Genomic DNA, 21,863 nt, shown 5'->3' with positions numbered 1-21,863 from the left:
GAGTTCAAACTCCAGTACTGGTGCATGCACACATGCACACACCCACACACCCACATACCCAACCCCCACACACACCTATACACACACAATGCTTTATCAGTGAATATAGTCTTTCTTGCAGCCCAAGATGATTGCAAAACTGACTGCAGTAGAGAATAGCTCTGATCTAAGGGCAAAAAGTTGGGGAGCTTTTAGTTAATTCGTAGGAGCTAGCAAAAGCATCTTTTAGGTCGGCTTAGACTCCCAAGGGCAGAGATTACAGGCACGCACCTCCACACCCACTGTGAATTTTATTTCGATAGTGAGTAAAGGTTCCAGTCTGACTCCCGGCCGGTAGCTCATCTGAGTGCTGTGCAGCCCTGTAGGCCTCCAGTTTCCCACAGAGGTCAGGCACCCTCTGAAAAGCCAGGCAGCAGTCAACACAACTGCTGCCCCTCTTTCCAGGCCTTCTGTTCAGCCCCTGCTGAACAGTATGGGGACATCTGCCTCATACTAATTGTCTCCCAAGAAAGGGGAGCCTCCCCTTCCACCCGCTTGGCTGACCTCTCTCACTATTCATCTTCATGCCTTGCTGGCGCTGGGGCGGTCTCCCATATTGGGGCCAGCCTCTGTCTGCCTCCAACCAAAACAAAGCCAGTGTTCTCCCTCAGGACTCCGCCTTGGGAGAGCAAAACTGTTAAAAATCTGATGGGGATGAAGAGGCTATTTTTGTCTTCCTGGAGTTTCCTCCTTCTCCCAAGCCTCTTTGTTGAAAGAGGGAGGAAAGAGGAGACAGGCAGACACACCGACAGACAAGGAAAAGACAGAGACAGCGAGGGAAAGAGGCTGAAGCAATGCTAGGTCCTGCAACCTTCCCTGGGAGGCACAGGGGAAGAATTTAATTAACTTTGCATGCTTTTTCCCCAAAGTCCTATCTTAGCGTAAAAGAAAGATATCAGGAACCAGGCACTGGTGGCTCAGACTTGTAATCCTAGCTACTCAGGAGGCTGAGATTTGAAGATCGCTGCTCTAAGCCAGCCTGGGCAGGAGAGCCCATAAGACTCTTATTTCCAATTAACCACCAGAAAACCAGAAGTGGTGCTGTGGCTGAAAGTGGTAGAGCTCTTAACCTTGAGCAAAAAGGCTCAGGGACTGCACCCAGGACTCGAGTTCAAGCCCCACAACTGACAAGAAAAAGACCTGAGGGCCCCCTGCTGCTGTGGGCGCCTCCCCTCACCCCTCTGTCACTGCTTCCACCCAGGAGAGAAGCTGCTAGAGTCTGACTCAAGTTGGTGCTAGAAGCAGTTTGCCATTATGCTGGGTTGGTTGGTTGGTTGGCTTTTGTTTTGTGCTGTGCCAGTACTGGGACTTGAATTCAGAGACTGGCACTTTTTTTTTTACTTGAGCCACACCTCCTCTTGCAGTTTTTTGCTGGTTGGAGATAAGAGTCTCACAGACTTAAGTTGGTTTCAAACCATGATCCTCACTTCTTTGCCTTCTGAGTAGCTAGGATTATAGGTGTGAGCCACCAGCACTGCAGCTCAGATGGGGTTTTAAAATACAAAGGTAGCTTCTGGGGGGGGGGGGGATCTCCCGTAGGGTCTCTGCCACCCTTTGGAAGCCAGATCACACCACTGGAGCTGCCCCAGGAGTAGGGGCAGGGGCAGGTGCAGCCCCATAGCCCTGTCTCCCCCTCTCCCCCCTGCAGCAGCTGTTGCCATGGAGATTGTGTACGTGTATCTCAAGAAGCGCAGTGAGTTTGGGAAGCAATGCAACTTCTCAGACCGCCAGGCCGAGCTCAACATCGACATCACGCCCAACCCGGACCTGGCCTTGCAGTTCGTGGAGCGCAACCCAGTGGACAAGGGCATCCAGTGCTCCGCCAGCATGTCAGAGCACGAGGTGGGTCCCGCTTCCCATGCCCCGGGCTGGGGGCCAGAGCAACCAGGTGTCCTGGCCCCCTGGGAGCCGGTGACAATAGCCTTGTACAGGTGCTAGAAGTGGGGAAGGCCAGCCTTGAGTCACTTTGGGCATTGGGTGTGGGGGAGGAATTCAGGGGATTCAGAGGAAAGAGAACCCATCTCTTAGGAGTAGGCCACAGGAAGTTCCAGCCAGGGTGCGTGGGGTTCTAGATGCTCTGGGGAGACCCAGAGAAGTCCCGCCCATGAACCAGGGGGCTAGGTCAGTAGCTGCTGAGAGAAAATTGGGCAGAATGAGATCACCCACTTTATCATGTCCCTAAACACCTGTGTGACAGCCATGCTCAACTGGACCAAAACACCTTCCATTTGGGTGTGGCTGGTCCCAGTGTAATTAGTTTAGATGAGCCTGGCACCCTTGGTTCATGCCTGTAATCCTAGCTACTCTGGAGGCTGAGATTTGAGGATCATGGTTCAAAGGCAGTCCAGGCAGGAAAGTCTATGAGACTCTTATCTCCAATAAACCACCAGAAAATGGAAGTGGCACTGTGGCTCAAGTGGTAGAGTGTTGGCCTTGAGCTGAAGAGCTGAGGGACAGAGCCCAAGCCCAGTGTTCAAGCCCCACGCAAAACAAAATAAGTAGCAACCCAAACCAGGCACAAATTAGAAAGTTCTCGCTAAGCAGCTTTAGCGAGGGCCCTTGGTAGTCCATCCTTGGTTGCTCAGGGTCCTGCAAGCCCAGGGTCATGGTTTGTAGAGGTGGCCAGTGTCTTCTCTCCTGTGGCGCTCACCTATTGGCTCTCTGTTCAGGCCAATACAGAGCGCTTCGAGATGGAGACCCGGGGGGTTAATCACGTCGAGGGGGGCTGGCCCAAGGACGTGAACCCCCTGGAGCTGGAGCAGACCATCCGATTCCGCAAGAAAGTGGAGAAGGATGAGAACTACATCAACGCCATCATGCAGCTGGGCTGCGTAAGCCTTCCCCCAGCTCCAGCCACGGGCCTCACCCCAACTTCAGTGTCCACCGGGCCTGCCATACCCCTGCCGTTCCTGACCTTCGTGGGCTTCTGTGTCTATCGAGGGGAGGGAGAATGACAATCCTTATACCGCTTTGCCCTCAAACATCCATCAATAAATACTGCCCCCGTCCATCCAAAATGCACAAACTGAGTCAGCCACTGGTGGCTCACACCTGTGATCACAGCTCTTCAGGAGGCTGAGAGCTATTTAAAGCCAACCCAGGGAGACAAAGTTCACTAGACTCTAGCTCCAAAAAATTACCAACAAAAAGCAGGTCTGGAGGTGGTGTGGCTCGAGTAGTAGCATGACAGCTGTGACCAAGCAAGGTGGGCAAGCAGGAGGTTCTGAATTCAAGTCTTGGTACACACACAAAAAAAGTGCCTCGTGCCAGTGGTACACGCCTGTAATCCTAGCTACTCAGGAGGCTGAGATCTGAGGATAGAAGTTCAAAGCCAACCCGGACAGGAAAGTCTGTGAGACTCTTTATCTCCAATAAACCACTAGAAAACTGGAAGTGGTGCTGTGACTCAAGTGGTAGAGCGCTCGCCTTGAGCTGAAGAGCTGAGGGACAGCGCTCAGGCCCAGAGTTCAAGTCCCACGACCGACCAAAAAAAAGCAGCAGCACAGAGAGAAGGATGGGCAAAGGACTCCCGGTATGTTCCCCCCAGATCATGGAGCACTGCATCAAGCAGAACAATGCCATCAACATTTACGAGGAGTATTTCGATGACGAGGAAGCTGTGGAGGTGACGGAGGAGGCCCCTTCAGCCAAAACACTCAATGTCTTCAGGTAGTTCCCCTGGAAGCAGGCTCTGGGCCACTGCCAGTCCCCCGGGTGGGCGCTCCATGCCCTGGGCATTATTCACTTCACCAGGGGCAGAGTGACAGGTGCCCAACAGAGATGTGCCTCGTGCCCCCTCCCCCACCCCACCCCCAGTGGGGAAGAGCATCAAGGATGTGCAGGCTGTGTACAGGTGGGGTTAGTTCCTGCCCTGGAGTCAGCCAGAAGCGCTGGACCTCACAGCATGGAGGGCAGAGAGGTCACTCGTCCTACGTTCCTGGGTGTCAACTCCAAGGACAGCAGTTTGACCACAGGTCTTAATCGGTGTTATGCGTGTGAAATCCCTGCATATAGGAATTCCTTGCAGCAGGAATGTGTGTGTGTGTGTGTGTGTGTGTGTGTGTGTGTGTGTGTGTGTATGTGTGTGTGTGTGTTGGCCAGAGCTGGAACAAGCTAAGTCCATCAGTACAGGCTGCCCAGCAACTCTGGTACACCTAGGGAATACTATGCAGCTGGTAAAACGAATGGGATCAACAGCCAGAGTCCATAGTTTATTGTTTTATTTTCTTTGGGGGGGGGTGTCTGATATTGGGGTTTGAACTCAGAGAGCTTCATTTTTAATCCATATAATTGCTTGGCTGGTGCTCTACCTCCTGAGCCACACTTCCATCCTGACATTACCATTAAGCGTAATTGGAGATAGATTCTCATGGACTTTTCTGACTGGGCTGCCTTTGAACTGTGATCCTCCAGATCTCAGCCTCCTGAATAGCTAGAATTACAGAAGTGATATTCTGGGATTCCTTGGGATTGGTCACATTCTGTGGGTTGTGACAAATGTCGAATGAGTGATGTTTCTACCATGACAGTATGCTACAGAATGGTTTCACTGTCCAGGGGAGTCCTCTAGCCGAAGGCTGCCCTGCCTGCCTCCTCCAACCCCTGGTCTTTTCATTATCTCTTGGTTTGGCGCTTTCCAGAATGTCATGTAGTTGAGTGGTGAACAATGTGGCCTTTCTTTTTTTCTGTCAGTCATGGGGGTTGAACTCAAGGCCTGGGTGCTGTCCCTGAGCTCTTTTGTTCAAGGCAAGCACTCTACCACTTTGAACCACAGCGCCACTTCCAGTTTTCTAGTGGTTCATTGGAGATAAGAGTCTCCCTGGGGCTGGGAAGGTGGCTCAGTGGTAGAGCGCTTGCCTTGCATGCATGAGGCCCTGGGTTCGATTCCTCAGCACCACATAAGAAAAAAGAAAAAAGCCGGAAGTGGCACTGTGGCTCGAGTGGTAGAGCACTAGCCTTGAGCTGAATCGCTGAGGGACAGAGCCCAGGCCCAGAGTTCAGGCCCCACGACCAGACCCCCCCCCCCCAAAAAAAAAAAGAGTGTCCCAGACTTGTCTGCCCAGGCTGGCTTGGATGGTTTTTCCATTTATGGGAGTTTTGACAACTTTATTTGTAAAATCAGTTGTATCTGAGTGAAGGAGATTTTGAAGGATATATTGGAGCTTTGTAAGGAAAAACAAATCTACTCAGTAAGGAATTGAGGGAGCCCCACCTTTCAGTCTTCTGCCCTCCTTGCTCCCCCCTCTGAAGGGACCCTCAAGAAATCAAGCGGACAGCCACGCACCTCTCCTGGCACCCAGATGGCAACAGGAAGTTGGCAGTGGCGTACTCGTGCCTGGATTTCCAGCGAGTGCCTGAGGACATGAGCTATGAATCCTATATCTGGGACCTGGGTGAGGAGAAGAGGGGGTTCCACCGGGAGGCCCCAGGGAGGACTAGGGAACCAGTCCAGAGGCTAGAAAGAGAGTCAAAGATACAGGCCTGAGGGAAGGCACTCTTCCGGTCCTGTTGTGTCCACTTCCTTTCCTGCCTGGGCTCAGGTGCTGTCCAGTCAGGAGCAGGAAATCCCTCTCAATTCCTGACTTTTTTGTGTCAATTTTTTTCTTCCAGTGCTAGAGATTGAACCTAGGCCCCTGCCTAGGCTCCATAGGTGCTCTACCTGGTGCCGGTGGCTCACACCTGTCCTTGAAGTTCCTCACGAGGCTGAGATCTGAGCTCAGTTTGAAGCCAGCCCAGGCAGGAAAGTCCTTGAGATTCTTTTTTTTATTTATTTTTGTCAATCATGAGACCTGAACTCTGGGCCTGGGCGCTGTTCCTCAGCAATTTAGCTCAAGGCGAGTGCTCTACCACTTGAGCCACAGCGCCCCTTCCAGTTTTTACTGCTTATGTGATACTGAGGAATCAAACCCAGGGCCTCATGCATGCAAGGCAAGCACTCTACCACTTGAGCCACCTTCCCAGCCCATCCTTGAGACTCTTATCTTCAGCAAAGAACCAGATCTAGAGCTGTGGCTCAAATGGTAGAGCACCAGCCTTGAGCCTGAGGCCCTGAGTTCAAGTCCTACTACAGGTAACCCCCCCTTGCCAAAAAGAGAGGGTAGGGGAGAGCCAAGAAGGTAGAAGAGGGGCATCCTGGCTCCTTTGCCACCCCCACCTGTAGAAGAGGTTAAACCAGTTGACCCTGTCTTTTCTGTTCCAGCCTGATGTGACTTTTTTTTTCTTCCCATTCTATAGAAAACCCCAATAGGCCTGAGATTGCCTTGAAGCCCTCCTCTCCGCTCGTCACCTTGGAGTACAACCCCAAAGACACCCACGTGCTCCTGGGGGGCTGTTACAATGGGCAGATAGGTAAGGAGGGACCCCGGCTCTCAGCCAATAATTAGCCATGGTGTGATCACTCTAAGTAAGTCTAATATTAGCACAAAATAAAAAGGCTTTTAACAACTATCAAGACTGGGTACTGAGCCTCAGGTCTATAATCCTAGCTGTTCGGAAGATGGGAGATGAGGAGGATCGAGGTTAGAGGCCATCCCAAGCCCCCGTCTCCACAGAAAAAGCTCAGAGTAACTTAATGAGGCTTGCCCTCCCTGCTACTTGGGGAGGGGGAGGGATGAGGGGGGATGGGGGGGGGGAAATGAGACTCTTATCTCAAACATAATCAGAGCTAGGGAAGGAAGGAGTGACGTTGTCCAAAAAGAAATGCACTCCTTACCTGACTTACAAAATAGTACATTTCTGTGCATCAATTTTGTAATAACCATGTAAAATAATAATAGTAATCAGAGCTGACGAGTGTGGTGCTGCACACCTGGAATCCTAGCTACTCAGAAGGCTGAGGTGCAGAGGATCATACTTCAAAGCCAATTCAGGCAGAAAAGCCTGCTAGACTCCATCTCCTAAAGAACCAGCAAAAAGCCAGGCTGGAGACATGGCTCAGGTGGTAGAGCACCAGTTGAGCAAACAAGTTGAACAAGTGCAAAGTTCAAATCCCCAGCGCAAAGAAAGAGTTGAGAAGGACATGACTCAAGCAGTAGAGTCCCTGCCCAGCTAGAATAAGGCCCTGAGTTCAAACCCCAGGAACATTTTTCTTCCCCAAATATACTAGGGACCAAGTCTAAGGGATAGTGGGAGCACTATGGAACCCCATCTTGGGAGATGCATGGGGAGACCTGGATGGTTTTGGACGTCAGAGAGGAGGGGAGGAGAGGAGCATATGCTCTGGGCCAGGCTGGGCAGGTCTTCTAAGGCCCTTGGCCTCCGCCTCAGAGCTGCAGCCTCCTCTCTGAGAAGCAGAGGCCGTGGATCAGACCAGGGCTCCTGTCAGTTTCCCTGCCAAATTATCTGGGTGCCGGAACTCCAGAAAGACCAGAGCAGAGCAGCGCTGCCATGATTTATTCAGGAGCCTGGCCTTACTCATTATTCATGTCCCACTCAGTGCTCAGTGCAGCCTAGGCTCTGGAGCTGTGCTGCTGGAGGAAGGGGCTGGGAGGGTATCTGAGGGCACAGGACCCCAAGGGGCTGCCATGCCCAAGCATGCCAAGCAAGAAAGCACAGGCCAGACCTGTGTGTGTGTGTGTGTGTGTGTGTGTGTGTGTGTGCTGGTCTTAGGGCTTGAACTCATGGTCTTGGCACTGTTCCTGAGCTTTATATGCTCAAGGCTGGCAATTTGCCCATTGAACCACAGCTCCGCCTCCAGCTTTTTGCTAGTTAGAGATAAGAGTCTCACAGACTTTCCTGCCCAGGCTGGCTTCGAACCTCCATCCTCAGATCTCAACCTCCTGAGTAGCTCGGATTACAGGAGTAAGCCACTGGTGCCTGACTAAGGCTTCTATCTTAAGGGCTCTTAAGTCAAAGTTTCTGATGCTTTTGATCTTCTGCAAAAGCAGAATGGGCAGAGTAAGAGGGCAGGTCCTGGGTGCACGCACACCCGTGTGCATGCGCAGGGAAATGAAAACCGAATCCATCCACGAGGACAGAAAGCAGACAGGCCTCGGCTTTGTGGGCAAAGCACCCTGCACAGTCACAGTAGAGACAGAGTTGCTCTCTGGAGGCAGCAAAGAAAGGTCTAGAAGCTCATATCAATTGTATTCTATTTGCCCACATCTTCTGACCAGGGCTTCTTGGTGTGCTTTTAGCCTAAGTAGAGCCTGTCTTTACTCCTCTACCTGGCCTGTTCCGCCGCAGGCCCGCCCTCCATCTTAGCTCCCTGTCAGTTCATGCCCAAGGCCTGCCGGAGCACCCTGTCCATTTCTTTCTACGGTAGCCATCAAGGTCTGGGCATCATGCAAGTCCCCTTCCACCTCCCCTGGGACTGGCCAGTCTATTCCCAGAGGCTTCCCCACCGTGGCAGGCCACACTCAGCACACAGTAGGGACACAGCACTCTGAGTAAGGCTTGCACTCCATGGATCTCTTCCAGAGATTCAGAAAACTCAAAGCTGATTGGAACTTAGCCTCTATTATGCCGGTATCTGGGGCTTGAACTCAAGGGCTCTCGATCTCCCTTAGTTTTTCCACTCAAGGCTGGTGCTACAACCACTTAAGCCACACCTTTACTTCCAGCTTTTTGCTGGTGAATTGGAAATAAGAATCTCACAGATTTTACTGCCAAGGCTGGCTTTGAACTATAATCTTCAGATCTCAGCCTCCTGAGTAGCTAGGATTACAAGTGTGAGCCACTAGCATCCAGCAGGACCTAGCTTTGGTTTGGGGGGGGGGGGGAAATCCACATACTTGCCAAAACTAGAGAGGCCAGCCATGCAGCCCTGCTCTCCCCCTGAGGGAGGGAAGCCTGCATCTCCCTCACCTCCGCTTGCTTCCCTCTCACCAGCCTTCTGGGACACACGCAAGGGCAGCCTGGTGGCAGAGCTGTCCACCATCGAGTTTAGCCACCGAGATCCTGTGTACGGCAGTATCTGGCTGCAGTCGAAGACAGGCACTGAATGTTTCTCGGCTTCCACAGATGGGCAGGTACCAGCCGGCCAGGCCCGGGGAAGAGGGCAGGGCTCACACACATGGTTCCCTGCTGTCCCTCAGAATCACCCAGGGGCCTGGGGATGTAAGCACTGGCCTAGCATGTGCAAGGCCCTGGGTTCAGTCTTCAGCACTGAGCACTGTGCAAGGCCCTGAGTTCAATCTTCAGCACTGAGCATGTGCAAGGCTCAGCACTGTGCACGTGCAAGGTTCTGGGTTCAATCTTTAGCACTGAGCACTGTGCATGTGCAAGGTCCTGGGTTCAAGCCTCAGCACTGAGCATGTGCATGGCCCTGGGTTCAATCTTCAGCACTGAGCATGTGCAAGGCTCAACACTGTGCACGTGCAAGGCCCTGGGTTCAATCTTCAGCACTGAGCACTGTGCATGTGCAAGGCCCTGGGTTCAATCTTCAGCACTGAGCATGTGCATGGCCCTGGGTTCAATCCTCAGCAGTGCATTAAAAAGAAATAATCCATCCAGGCATCAGAGGCTAGTGCCTGTAATCTAGCTACTCAGGAGGCCGAGATCTGAAGATACTGGTTTAGAGCCAGCCAGGGCAAGAAAGTCCATGAGACTTACTTCCAATTATACACAGAGACACACATACAGACACAGACAGACAGACAGACAGACAGACACACACACACACACACACACACACACACACACATCATCCAGAGGATGTTTCTTTGTATCTTATTTTATTTTGCAGTTCTGGAAATCAAACTTAAGGCTTCAATCATGCTAGGCAAGCACTCCTACCTCTGAGCTATACCAACTTCCTCCAGCCCTTTAGCCTAATAGCATAATAATGTGCACACAAACCAAACCTCAAACAGACAAAAAGACAGTCCAGGAAATCCTGCTCCCGTCTTGTGTCCACAACCCCCAGCCCCTCCCCAGGGCGCTAGTTTCCAGCTCTGCCTTTGGAGTTGGTCTCACACGTCATAAACCGCTGCCCCCTGCCTCCAGGGTCAGGAGGGTCCAGCTATCTCGTAATTTATTTAAGCGGATCTTACATTTTGTGGTTATGGGAAAATGCATAGCAGAAGAATATGTCGATAGCTGGAGTTTCGTACACAGGCGCAGATTTTTCTGCAGCATTCATTACCGAGTCACATCCTAAGTCTGCTTTTTGTCACGCTGCATGTGAGGAGCCCTGAAGAATGCAGATTCTTGGGCCCACACCTGGCAAGGCTGGGGTGAGGCCACGGCATCGGGATTTTTCTTTTTGCAGCTAGTCATTGTTACTGATGGTCTGGGACCTGTGGCCCACAGCAGCGGGTCTCAGAGGGTTGTTTGCTCATGGTACCCACATCCTTTGTGCCCTGGGAAGTCAGACAGGGGGCAAAGAGACCTCGAGGCCTCAGAGTTGGCCTCCTTGCCAGGTCATGTGGTGGGACATCCGAAAGATAAGTGAGCCCACCGAGGTTGTGATCATGGACATCACCAGAAAGGAGAATCTGGAAAATGCCTTGGGTGCCATCTCCCTGGAGTTCGAGTCTACGTTGGTGAGTGTTTCTTGTTCTGCCTTCCTCTATTCCCTTTGTCTGGATACCTGTTCCCCACCTACACTCTGCCTCAGCCAGGCCCTCAAAGGGCCTTCATGGCTGAGTCCCTCCTCTGTGGGCTTTATAACAACCTTCCAGTAGGGGGCAGCAGAGCTTCTTGAGGAAGGCCACCATTCTCCCAGTGGAACAGAGGATAGTCTTAAACTGAACAGGATCTATCTATCTATCTATCTATCTATCTATCTATCTATCTATCTATCTATCTATCTTTCAGTTGTGAGGCTTGAACTCAGGGCCTGAGTGCTCTCCCTGAGCTTTTTTGCTTTACCACTTTGAGCCACAGTGCTACTTCCCATTTTCTGGTGATTAATTGGTGACAGGAGTCTCTCTGACTTTCCTGGCCCGGATTGCTTGAACTGCGATCCTCAGATCTCAGCCTCCGGAGTCATTAGGACTACAGGTGCAAGCCACCAGCAACTGGCTCTATTAATTTGTGTGCCAATTCTAGGGCTTGAAGTCCTAGGGCCTGGGCACTGTCCCTTAACTTCTCTACTCACAGCTAGCACTCTACCACTTGAGCTATAACTCCACTTCTGGCTTTTTACTGGTTAATTGAAAATAAGAGTCCTATGGACTTTCCTAACAAGGCTGGCTTTGAATCTTGGTCCTCAGATCGGAATCTCCTGAATAGCTAGGATTATAGGCATGAGTCACCAGCACTTGGCTTCTGACTATCTCTGAGTGATCAGGGCCCCCCCCCCCCACCTCCCCCGCACTCCACTCTGGGCCTTCTTTCTTCTATCTGCACACATTCCAGGATCCTTCTGGCTAATTACTTAATGGACACTAGCTAGTCTCTGGGGACAGGAAGAGCCAGGGAGGGCTTCATTAAGCATAGGATCATCAAGCAGGTTCCCCAGAGGGAGATCTAAGGAGGCTGGGAAGGGCAGGGACAGCTTCTAGGAGCAGAACACCTGCCTGAGCAGACCTGAGACCCAGGGTCCTGGGAATAGTGGCAGAGCCCTGGTACCAGCCCCGCCCTGAGTTCATGTCTCATGGCACCTTCCATGTGCATCACCCTTTCCACAGCCAACCAAGTTCATGGTGGGCACTGAGCAGGGGATCGTCATTTCCTGCAACCGCAAGGCCAAGACCCCCGCGGAAAAGATTGTATGTACCTTCTCCGGCCACCATGGCCCCATCTACGCCCTCCAGAGGAACCCCTTCTACCCCAAGAACTTCCTGACCGTCGGTGACTGGACAGCCCGAATCTGGTCCGAAGATAGCCGGGAGTCATCCATTATGTGGACCAAGTGAGTAGGGGTGGGGTGCCAGGGACGGGATAGGGTGTAGTGAGGGGAGGGGACCAAGGGGCCACTTCAGAGACCTGTCTGCTGATAGCATTTAGCATATAAAGCCAGAAGCTGGTGGCTCACACCTGTAATCCTAACTACTCAGGCAACAGATCTGAGGATTGTGGTTCAAAGCCAGCCCTGGCAGGAAAGTCTGTGAGACTCTTATCTCCAATTAAATCACAGTAAAAGCTGGAAATGGCACTGTGACTCAAGTGGTAGAGTGCCTAGCCTTGCTCTGAGACAGTGCCCAGGACCAGAGTTCAAGGCTTGGGAAATAAAATGAGGAAATAAAAAAGACAGAAGCTGGGTGTTGGTGGCTCACACCTATAATCCTAACTACTCAGGAGGTTAGGATCTGAGAATCAGGGTTCAAAGCCAGTCCAGGCAGAAAAGTCTGTGAGCCTCTTATCTCCAATGAGCCACTAGAAAACTGGAAGTGGAGCTGTGACTCCAAATGGTAGGTAGCCTTGAGCAAAAGAGCTCAGAAACAGTGCCTAGGCCCTGAGTTCAAGCCCCAGGTCTGTCACAAAAATCCAACAAGCAACAACAAAACCAAACCAGAATTCCAGTGAGGTTTAAATGTCAGTAAAAACAATGAATCATTTTTTTTTTTAAAGTTTAAACATGTCCCCTGAAACATTTGGAATATATTTGCCCTCACAATTATTCATTGCAAGGGGCTGGGAAGGTGGCTCAGTGGTAGAGCGCTTGCCTTGCATGCATGAGGCCCTGGGTTCGATTCCTCAGCACCACATAAGCAAAAAGAAAAAAGCCGGGAGTGGCGCTGTGGCTCAAGTGGTAGAGCGCTAGCCTTGAGCTGAAGAGCTGAGGGACAGCGCCCAGGCCCAGAGTTCAGGCCCCACGACCGGACCCAAAAAAAAAAAAAAAAAAAAAAAAAAACAATTATTCATTGCTTGTCAGAAATCTCCAGTGTTTCTTTTATCCTGATCATTTTTAGCTGTAGCCTGGTTGTTTGCACACCACTGCACACATGGCTCGGAAATGAAGTCTCAGCCATGGTCAACACGACACAGCTGGAGTTGTAACACTGTGCAGGAAGGGAGAATGGGGTTGAGTGGAAGACTTGAACTCTACCGTGTGTGCACATATGTGTAAATATATGTACATGTGTGTATGTGGAGGATTTATTTTGTTTTAAAGTTTATTTTTGTTTTTACTTTGTGTGTATGTGTGTGTGCGTGTGTGCATGTGTGCCAATTCTAGGTCTTGAACTCAAGCCTGGTGCTATCCCTAAATTTTTTCACTCAAGGCTGGCTCTCTACCATTGAGACATACCTCTACTTGCAGCTTTTTGCTGGTTAATTGGACATAAGAATCTCATGGACTTTCCTGCCTGGGCTGAGCTTTGAACCATGATCCTCAGATCTTAGCCTCCTCAGTGTGAGCCACCAGCCCGGCTGGTTTTCTTTATTTAAGTTCTATGTTCACTAATAAGAGTTGAGGAAATCCAAAGCAAGTAGATAGGAAGTATAGCCTTCCTGGGATCTCAGAATTGTGACTTCCTTCCTGCCCTTTCTCTGACCACACCTATGTATGGCTCCATGACAGGGTTCAGGTACAGCTGTACAGATGTGCCTGTGGCCTTGTTATCTGAGAAGGATCCACACCTGACCATCCCCATAGCCCTGTCAGGAGCAGCCTGTGAGCTGTGGATTTGAAAGACTTTCATGCTACAAGTTAGACCCGAGGAAGAACTTCCAGCCCAGAAAAGACTCTGAGGCCTTGGAGCCCAAGAGGGCCTGGGGTGAAGGGAGCTGTATGTAGCTCCGAGTAGGCTCTCCATCCCTCCCCATGACAGACCCTGACTCATGGCACTATCTCCCCTTCCCCCAGATACCACATGGCTTACCTCACCGATGGAGCCTGGAGCCCTGTGAGGCCGGCAGTTTTTTTCACTACCAAGATGGATGGGACCCTGGACATCTGGGACATTGTGTTCAAGCAGTGTGACCCTGCCCTCAGCCTGAAGGTCATGTGCACACACCCCCCCCCCCCCATCCTTCTTGGATTTAATTCTTTTGCACTAGGCTGGTGCTCTCCCATTGGAGCCATGGCCCCGCTTCCTGATTTTTGGGGGTACTTCATTGGAGATAAGAGTCTCACAGGCTTTCCTGCCTGGACTGGCTTTGAACCCTGATCCTCAGATCTCAGCCTCCTGAGTAGCTAGGATTACAGGCGTGAGCCACCTGTGCCCAGCAGAGACCATAGATCTTGACAGTCTCCCAACAAATGTCACCGCATCAGGCAGTGGGGGTCACCATGGGTGCTGCGTGGAGTGGAAGGTGAAGCTCCCCGGAGCCAGGTAACCACGCAGAGGGGTTCGTGCTCCTCCTCCTCCTCTTCCTGACCCGCGCTGTCCTCCCAGCAGGTGTGTGACGAGGCCCTCTTCTGCCTCCGGGTGCAGGACAATGGGTGTCTCATTGCCTGTGGCTCCCAGCTGGGGACAACCACCCTTCTGGAAGTTTCCAGCGGACTCTCCACCCTCCAGAGGAATGAGAAGAACATAGCTTCCTCCGTAAGTGCCAGGCGCCCAGGTGAGGGCCCTGTGTGAGCAGTGCCCAGACCCGGCACCTAGAACAGCAATGAGGAAGATGTGTCCCCACCTCCCTCCTCCAGGGGGCAGCATGGGGTCCACCTGGCCTGCCTCAGCCCCTGTGTGGCTCTGGGGCCCAGGCCAAAGCCTTTGCCTCCCAGGGCCTCCATTTCCTGGTCGTAAATCAAAGTCCTTTTGACTGGGTCCATGTGGCTAATTCCAAACAATAGAAGGTTTTGACAGCAGGGCCATTCAATACAGAAGACAGATGGAAGTAACCTCAGGGACACTGCATCCATGACTGCTTCTCCCAACCCTGAGTGCACTCCCCAGCAGCAGGGATGCAGGCCTGGTCCTGGGAGAGCATCCTGGTTCTGCTGGAGACAGGGGTCTTACCACTGTGCTGGGTCTCCATAGGGCTCAGGGTCCAGAGGACGGTCTTTACCTTGTAACCTATGTACCCCATGCTCCCTGAAAGCGAATAACTATATCCCTGCTCCAGTCCTCCAGGACCAGTGTTTAGTCAGCCTCCTCTCCTCTCCTCTCCTCTGTCTGTCTGTCTGTCTGTCTGTCTGGGAGTATCAGGGCTTGAACTTAAGGTCTGGGCACTGTCCATTTGCCCTTTCCACCCAAGGCTAGTACTCTATCACTTGAGCCACAGCTCCACTTCAGGCTTTCCTGCCAAGGCTGGCTTGGAACCATGATCCTTAGACCTCATCCTCCTAAGTAGCTGAGGTTACAGGTGTGAGCCACCAGCACCCAACTAGCCCTGTGTCCTTGGCTTTAACCCTGTGTGCAGACATCTGGCCCTGAGCTGGCATTGCCAGCTGCCTACCCTTTCCTACCAGACTCTGTCCTTGTGTGTCCCAGATATTTGAGCGGGAGACCCGGCGAGAGAAGATTCTGGAAGCCAGGCAACGAGAGATGCGGCTGAAGGAGAAAGGCAAAGCCGAGAGCAAGGATGATGACCACAAGGATGAAGAGATGGGCATAAACTTGGATGAACTGGTCATCACGGCTGAAGAGGAGTTCCTCAGTGTCATCCAGTCAGAGATGAAGAGGAAGGAGGTGGAGGCCATGAAGAAGAAGGCAAGGGCTGGGAATTTGGCTTAGTGGTAGAGTGTTTGCCTAGCATGCATGAAGTCCTGGGTTTGACTCCTCAGTACCGCATAAACAGAAAAGGCTGGAAGTAGTGCTGAGGCTTAAGTGCTAGAGCACTAGCCTTGAGCACAAAGAGGCTCAAGGACAGTGTTCAGACCCTGAATTCAAGCCCCAGGACTATCCAAAGAAGAAGAAGAAGGCAAAGCTTGTAAGGGCCTCCACTAGGGCCTAGGTGGGGGAGGCAGGACCTGAGTCACGCCTGCTTGCTGTTCCTTCCTGATTGGACCTTCATTTGTCCATCGGACAAGTGGGAGGACTTCCCGCCTCCTGAGGAACAGTTTCTCCAATCAGACCAGGGCAGGAGCCTTGCTTTGTACCTCCTGGCCTACTCCCTCCCCACCATGGAGGATGCACCTTGAACATGGGTGCTGAGCTACCTAGGATCCATGAGTTATCCAAGGAGCTGGAGCCTTGAGTCCCGTGGAGGAAAGGGCTGCCATTCTTTCTTTCTTTTTTTTTTTTTTTTTGGTCGGTCGTGGGGCTTGAACTCTGGGCTTGGGCGCTGTCCCTGCACTCTTCAGCTCAAGGCGAGCGCTCTACCGCCTGAGCCACAGCACCACTTCCGGTTTTCTAGTGGTTTATTGGAGATAAGAATCTCACGGACTTTCCTGCCCAGGTTGGCTTTGAACCGCAATCCTTAGATCTCAGCCTCCTGAGTAGCTAGGTTATGGGCATGAGCCACCAGCGCCCAGCAAGGGCTGCCATTCTTATTGGGTGTGCTGGTCTGGTGTCAGAAGCTTGAATTGTGCCTTTGCCCTCTGCTCCAGCTCTAAAACACTTTTTTTTTTCCTCTGTTGCCTGAGCTAATTGCTTTACTTCCTGGTCCCTTAGTTTCCATCTGGGAAAATGAGGAGATTGAGCTGTAAAGATGGCATCTGGCTGGGCATCTAAGTACTCAGGAGGCTGAGAGCTGAGGATCAAGGTTCAAAACCAACCTGGGCAGGAAAGGCTGTGAGACTCTTATCTTAAGTAGAGCAGTGGCTCAAGTGGTAGAGCACTAGCCTTGAGCAAAAAGTAGCTCAGGGACAGTACCCAGGTCCTGAGTTCAAGCCCTAGGACCAGAGCACACACACACAGACACACACACACACACAGTTTCACACTTTTCCTGCTCAGGCTGGCTTTGAATCATGATCCTCAGCTCTCAGCCTCCTGAGTAGCTAGGATTACAGGCGTGAACCACTGGTGCCCAGCTTCCTCCTCTCTTGCTTAGTCTCAGCAGTTGGCTCAAAATTCTGAGGTCAGAGAGCGTCTCCCAGGACTGAGGCCTTGCTCTCTGTGCTGGCTTCTCACGCCCTGTGTCTGATGCTAGCCCAGGCCTTCAGGGTGCCAGGTCCACATTACAGATGATGGTGCCAAGGTACCCAGGAGGAACAGGCTCCAGACTGCTCAAGCTGTACATGACAGAAGGGAGCCTCCTGGCAGATTCTCCTGGCCCTGCCCACCTCCTCCACACCCCTTACAAGTTGGCTGCTTTTGACTCTTTCCAACTTTCCTCTGCTCTTTCCTCAGAAGCCACTAATCTTGGAGACAGAAGAAGAGGTGGTAGAGGAGGAAGCAGGGGAGGAAGTTAAGAGCAACGAAGAGTCCCCAGCCTAGGTAGCCACCGCAGCGCCGCCCGCAGGGTCCACTCCTCACCCCCTTCTTGGCATTTCCCTGGTCTTACAGTGGGGAGCTGAGCATCTCCCTTAAAGCATCATAGTGGGGGTGCACTGGGGCCCTGAACACCCCTTTGTAGGGAGGAAAGACACAGACCCACAGGGCTTGTTCCTAGGCCAGCTCTTCTGCCTCGGCCGCCCTAACGCTCACTCCATGTTAGGGTGCACAGCCTCAGGTCTGGTCCAAGGTATTTCCTTAGAGTCTGTTTCTCATCTGTTCCCCAACAATCATCTACCTTCAGAAGTGTGCAAGCTCCGATGGACTGGCACCAGCCATGGCCAGCTCTCAGAAACTCCTGCAGAGGGGGAAGAAGGGTTCCTCCTCCCTGCTTTCGATTCCCCTCCATCTACCTGCTGACCAGGAAAACTGCCCATGTCTATAGAGGCCTTTCTAAGCAACCCTCTCAGCATTTTGGCTCACCACCGTATCAGAGGTCCCCTGTGGAATGTGTGGGAGTAGGAGGGGCGGGGGCTGAACGACCTCATACACGCGCATGTTTTATTACCTTACTTCTTGTAAAAACTAAATCAATAATCACCATGTCAACAGTGCTGGTTACGTGTCCTGCCCTGAATGCTTTTTGAAGGTGCTCGTGTAATTCTTTCGAATCTTCTGGAAGGTTCTTGCTACAACTGTCTTTATTCTGCAGAGAAGAAAATGGGAGGCTGCAGGCGAGGTGCAGAGACTGGCCCTCAGCCACAGGGCTAGTGAGGAGCAGACTGGATGGGAGCCCAGGAGTTGACTCCCCACCCCGGGAGGCAGTTGCTCAGGGCTGCTGAGACTCCAGGTAGACAATGGGTGGACAGCCATGGGCATGCCCTCAAGCCACACTCAGTAGAGCAGTAGGTAGGGTGAAGGCATCTCAGAGTCAATATTGTGCCTGGTGAAGTCCCCGACTGTCATTAATTCTGTGGTGGTCAGCGGACCTTGGCAAAGATCCAGAGCACTCTTTAAAAATAGCTGTAATCTGGCCGGGAAGATGGCTCAGTGGCAGAGTGCTTGCCTTGCATGCATGAGGCCCTGGGTTCGATTCCTCAGCACCACATAAACAGAAAAAGCCAGAAGTGACGCTGTGGCTCAAGTGGTAGAGTGCTATCCTTGAGCTGAAGAGCTGAGAGACAGTGCCCAGACCCAGAGTTCAAGTCCCACAACCAACGAAAGAACGATAGAAAGAAAGAAAGAGAAAAAAGAAGAAAATAGCTGTAATTGGGCTGGGAATGTGGTTTAGTGGTAGAATGCTTGCTTAGCATATATAGAGCCTGGGTTCAGTTCCTCAGTACCACATACACAGAAAAAGCCAAAAGTAGAGCTGTGGTTCAAGTGGTAGAATGCTAGTCTTGAGCAAAAGAAGCTCAAGGACAGTGCCTAGGCCCTGAGTTCAGTCCCTAGGACTGGCAAAAATAAAAATAGCTATAACGGCTGAGCATCAGTGGCTCACGCCCGAAATCCTAGCTACTCAGGAGGCTGAGATCTGAGGATCCCAGTTTGAAGTCAGCTCGTGCAGCAAAGCTCAAGAGACTTATCATCAATTAACTACCAAAAATACTAGAAGTAGAGCTGTGGCTCAAGTAGTAGAGCCTTGAGCAAAAAATAGCAAAAGGACAATGCCTAGACCCTAAGTTCAAGCCCCAGGATTGGCACAAAAAATAAAAATAAAAATAGCTGTAATGGCCAGGCACCAGTGGCTCATGCCTATAACCATGTCTGTTCAGAAAGCTGAGATGTAAGGATTGAGGTTCAAAACCAGACTGGTCAGAATAATCTGTGAGATTCTTAACTCTAATTAACCACCAAAAAGCCAGAAGTGGAGCTTGTGGCTCAAGTGGTAGAGTACTAGCCTTGCACAAAAAAGCCAAGCAAAGGTGAGAATCTCTAAGTTCAAGCCCCAGTACCAGCACACACACACACACAGGCGCGTATGTGGTGGCACATGCCTGTAATCCTAGCATATCCTAGCATATATGGAACCAAGGCAGGGCTACACATAACAAGATCTTGTCTCAAGAAAAAAAGGTATTAGGAAGAACCCAGGCTATTATCCCTGGTGTCCTAAGAGTGGGGGACACATTGAGTTACTTTGACTAGACTTGCACGCAAGAGGGATCTCCAGGACAGAGCGGCAGGAACTTGCCTAAAGGACAGCTATGGCTGAGCCTGACCACAGCAGAGGTGGGGGATGGGAGGCTGGAAGGGGGACGGGGGGGGGGGGGGCATGATGAAGCAGGGGAGGTCCAGATGCTAGGTAAAGGGGAGACTCCATTTTGGAAGGCAATGGGGAGCCACCGTAGGATTTCCAGGGAGGTTACAGTAGTGCTGCCTTTAGAACAGAAAGGCTATGGCAAGTGATGGGAAGAGAGAAAAGGAGATAGAGAGGCCCAGCAAGCTGCTGGCGTCATTGAGAAGTGAGACTGAAGTCACAGCCTGAAGGCAGTGCAGTGGGGACAGAGAGGAGGGACAGAAGCAAAGGGGCAGGCTGAGTGAGCACATTCCAGAGCACGTGTGTGGGCAGCGTGTACCCAGCGCCCAGCGCTTGTGTGTCTCCCTCGGAAAGTGGATGGCCCTGGAAGAGTGTAAGCAGTTTTATGGAGGAGGAGAGGAGGGTCTGACATGGAGAATGGAAAGAAACGAGACAGAAGTAAGTTAGAGACAACAGGGAAGAAGGCTTCATGAAACCACCAAAAAAGCCAGAAGTGGAGCTGTGTATCTCAAGGGGTAGAGTGACAACCATGAGTGAAAAAGTTCAAGGACACTGCCCAGGCCTTGAGTTCAAGCCTCAGCACCAACACACACACACACACACACACACACACACACACACACATTCTCTCTCCCTCTCTCTCACATACACAATGATTAAAAATATACTACAAAAAGCTGTGGAGAAAGAGCAGCTCAAGTAATAAAACTCTAGCAATCTTTCCTTAAAAGCTGCTTATACTACCCATTAATCTTCCTAGCATATTCTGGGTAGGATTTATGCACATGGAGGAATTTTTTTTATAAAGGAAAATAAATATTACCAATAAAACCACTTGACCAGGGGCTTCCATGACTTATCCAAATAGAGTCAATTCAGGGATCTAGAACTGAAGCATGAGGCTGGCGATGGCAACTCACATCTATAATCTTACCTACTCAGGAGGCTCAGCTCTGAGGATCCTAATTAAAAACTAGCCTGGGCAGAACAATCTGTAACACTTTTATCTCCAATTAGCTACACACACACACACACACACAAACCCAAAAGCAAAAACAAAAGAACAGAAGTGGAGGTGTCAAGGGGCTCACAGAGTGCCAGCTTTCAGCAAAAAAGCCAAGTTAGAGCACAGACTGAGTTCACATGCCAGTACTGGCACCAAAAACAAAACACATAAAAGCATGGCACACTTGTAACTATACCTAGTTCCTGGGGTAGCATGCCCCTTTGAAATCTGCCAGCGCCAGACAGCAGCCTGAACCAGAGAATAGCAGAAAGTCTGGTGACTCCTGGTCCCCCAAGCAGGGTTCTGTTTCTACAGATCCTTTTAGTTGGTCTATGTATTTCTCAAACCTGAGGCCACCAGCTGCTTCCTGCTTCTGTTTATTAATAGCTATCCTAACACAGGTTCCTCAGGGGCAGCCCAGGAAGCCAGTCCCAGGGCCCAGGCTGGCACTACACTCTGCCTCTGGGTGCGAGCGGGGCATCTGAGACAGCCCCGAGGGATGTGATCGCTACCTTTCCCAGCTCTTTCTCTGGGAAATGACACCGTCCCCCAATCAAGACCTCCTCTCTGGTCTGTGCAGGGGCTTCTGGGCTCTGCTTCAGTGAGGGACAGATGACACCCAAGACCAACCACCAGTATCAGAGAACCCCCTCCCCCTGCCCGCCCCACCACATCATCTAGGAAATGGGCCAGGAGGCGGCAGGAAAGCAAAGCTCCCAGAGGCCGAGGGCTGGGGCTGCAATCCTGTTTTCCTGGGGCCTCCTGAGGCCAGGAAGCTTTTCCACTGTGCGCCCTGAGTGTGTGTCATCGTTGCCATTGTCACCAGGAATGGAGCACGCTGCGTCTGACTTCCTTGCCCGGGGTTGGACTCCTCCAGTAGGCAGGAAGCCAGGCGAGGGCCAGGTCCCGGCCTGTCCACCTAAGGCCTGAAGGCCTGGCCTCTGGGTGTGAGCCTGAGGCTTTGTGCCACAGTGGGGAGCACCGAGGGGCGGAGCCAGCGCTGCCCCCGTGGGCAGGGACAGCCCTTCGCCCGGCCTGCCCACCTCCCCTGCGCCTGGAGCGGGGCACGGGCCACCCCCGCGATGCCCGCGGCGCGCATGGAGACGGGAGGCGCCAGCCGCGCCCTGGAGGCAGCAAACAGCGGCCTGAGGGGCGGGGGCCGCGAGGTGGGCCCAAGGACGCCCAGGTGCTTAGCCCGGGGCCCGGGGAGCGTGAGCAGGAGCTCAGGGGCTAAGCAAACGGACGCCAGGAGGCGGATTCAATAGACTTGGGGCCCTGGGCCTGCGCACCACCAGGCTCAGCGAGCATTCGGGGCGGGGTCTCGCGGGTAGGGGACCGGGCTTTCGCTCACACAAGGGCGTGGCCTCGCTGGGTCCGGGGCGGGGTCTCGCCGCTCGGGGCGTGGCCT

General features: G+C 52.1%; 1 protein-coding gene across 1 annotated transcript; it reads left to right on the top strand.

Moving 5' to 3' along the window:
• The first annotated feature begins 1,684 nt into the window (after nucleotides 1-1,684).
• Dnai2 (dynein axonemal intermediate chain 2) lies at nucleotides 1,685-15,545 on the top strand. Its single transcript, XM_042670905.1, has 11 exons — nucleotides 1,685-1,881; nucleotides 2,709-2,870; nucleotides 3,587-3,708; nucleotides 5,290-5,432; nucleotides 6,274-6,387; nucleotides 8,869-9,008; nucleotides 10,401-10,523; nucleotides 11,613-11,836; nucleotides 13,733-13,868; nucleotides 14,268-14,414; nucleotides 15,303-15,545. The coding sequence occupies exons 1-11, from the start codon at nucleotides 1,699-1,701 to the stop codon at nucleotides 15,543-15,545; spliced, it is 1,737 nt and encodes a 578-aa protein (XP_042526839.1). The 5' UTR covers nucleotides 1,685-1,698.
• Nucleotides 15,546-21,863: the final 6,318 nt, after the last annotated feature.

The sequence above is a fragment of the Dipodomys spectabilis genome, unplaced genomic scaffold (genome assembly GCF_019054845.1).
Source record: "Dipodomys spectabilis isolate Male_0828 unplaced genomic scaffold, ASM1905484v1 ptg000018l, whole genome shotgun sequence".
Classification (NCBI taxonomy): Eukaryota; Metazoa; Chordata; class Mammalia; order Rodentia; family Heteromyidae; genus Dipodomys; species Dipodomys spectabilis.
The sequence above is the reverse complement of the archived record's forward strand: the minus strand, read 5'-3'. Positions and strand labels throughout refer to the sequence as shown.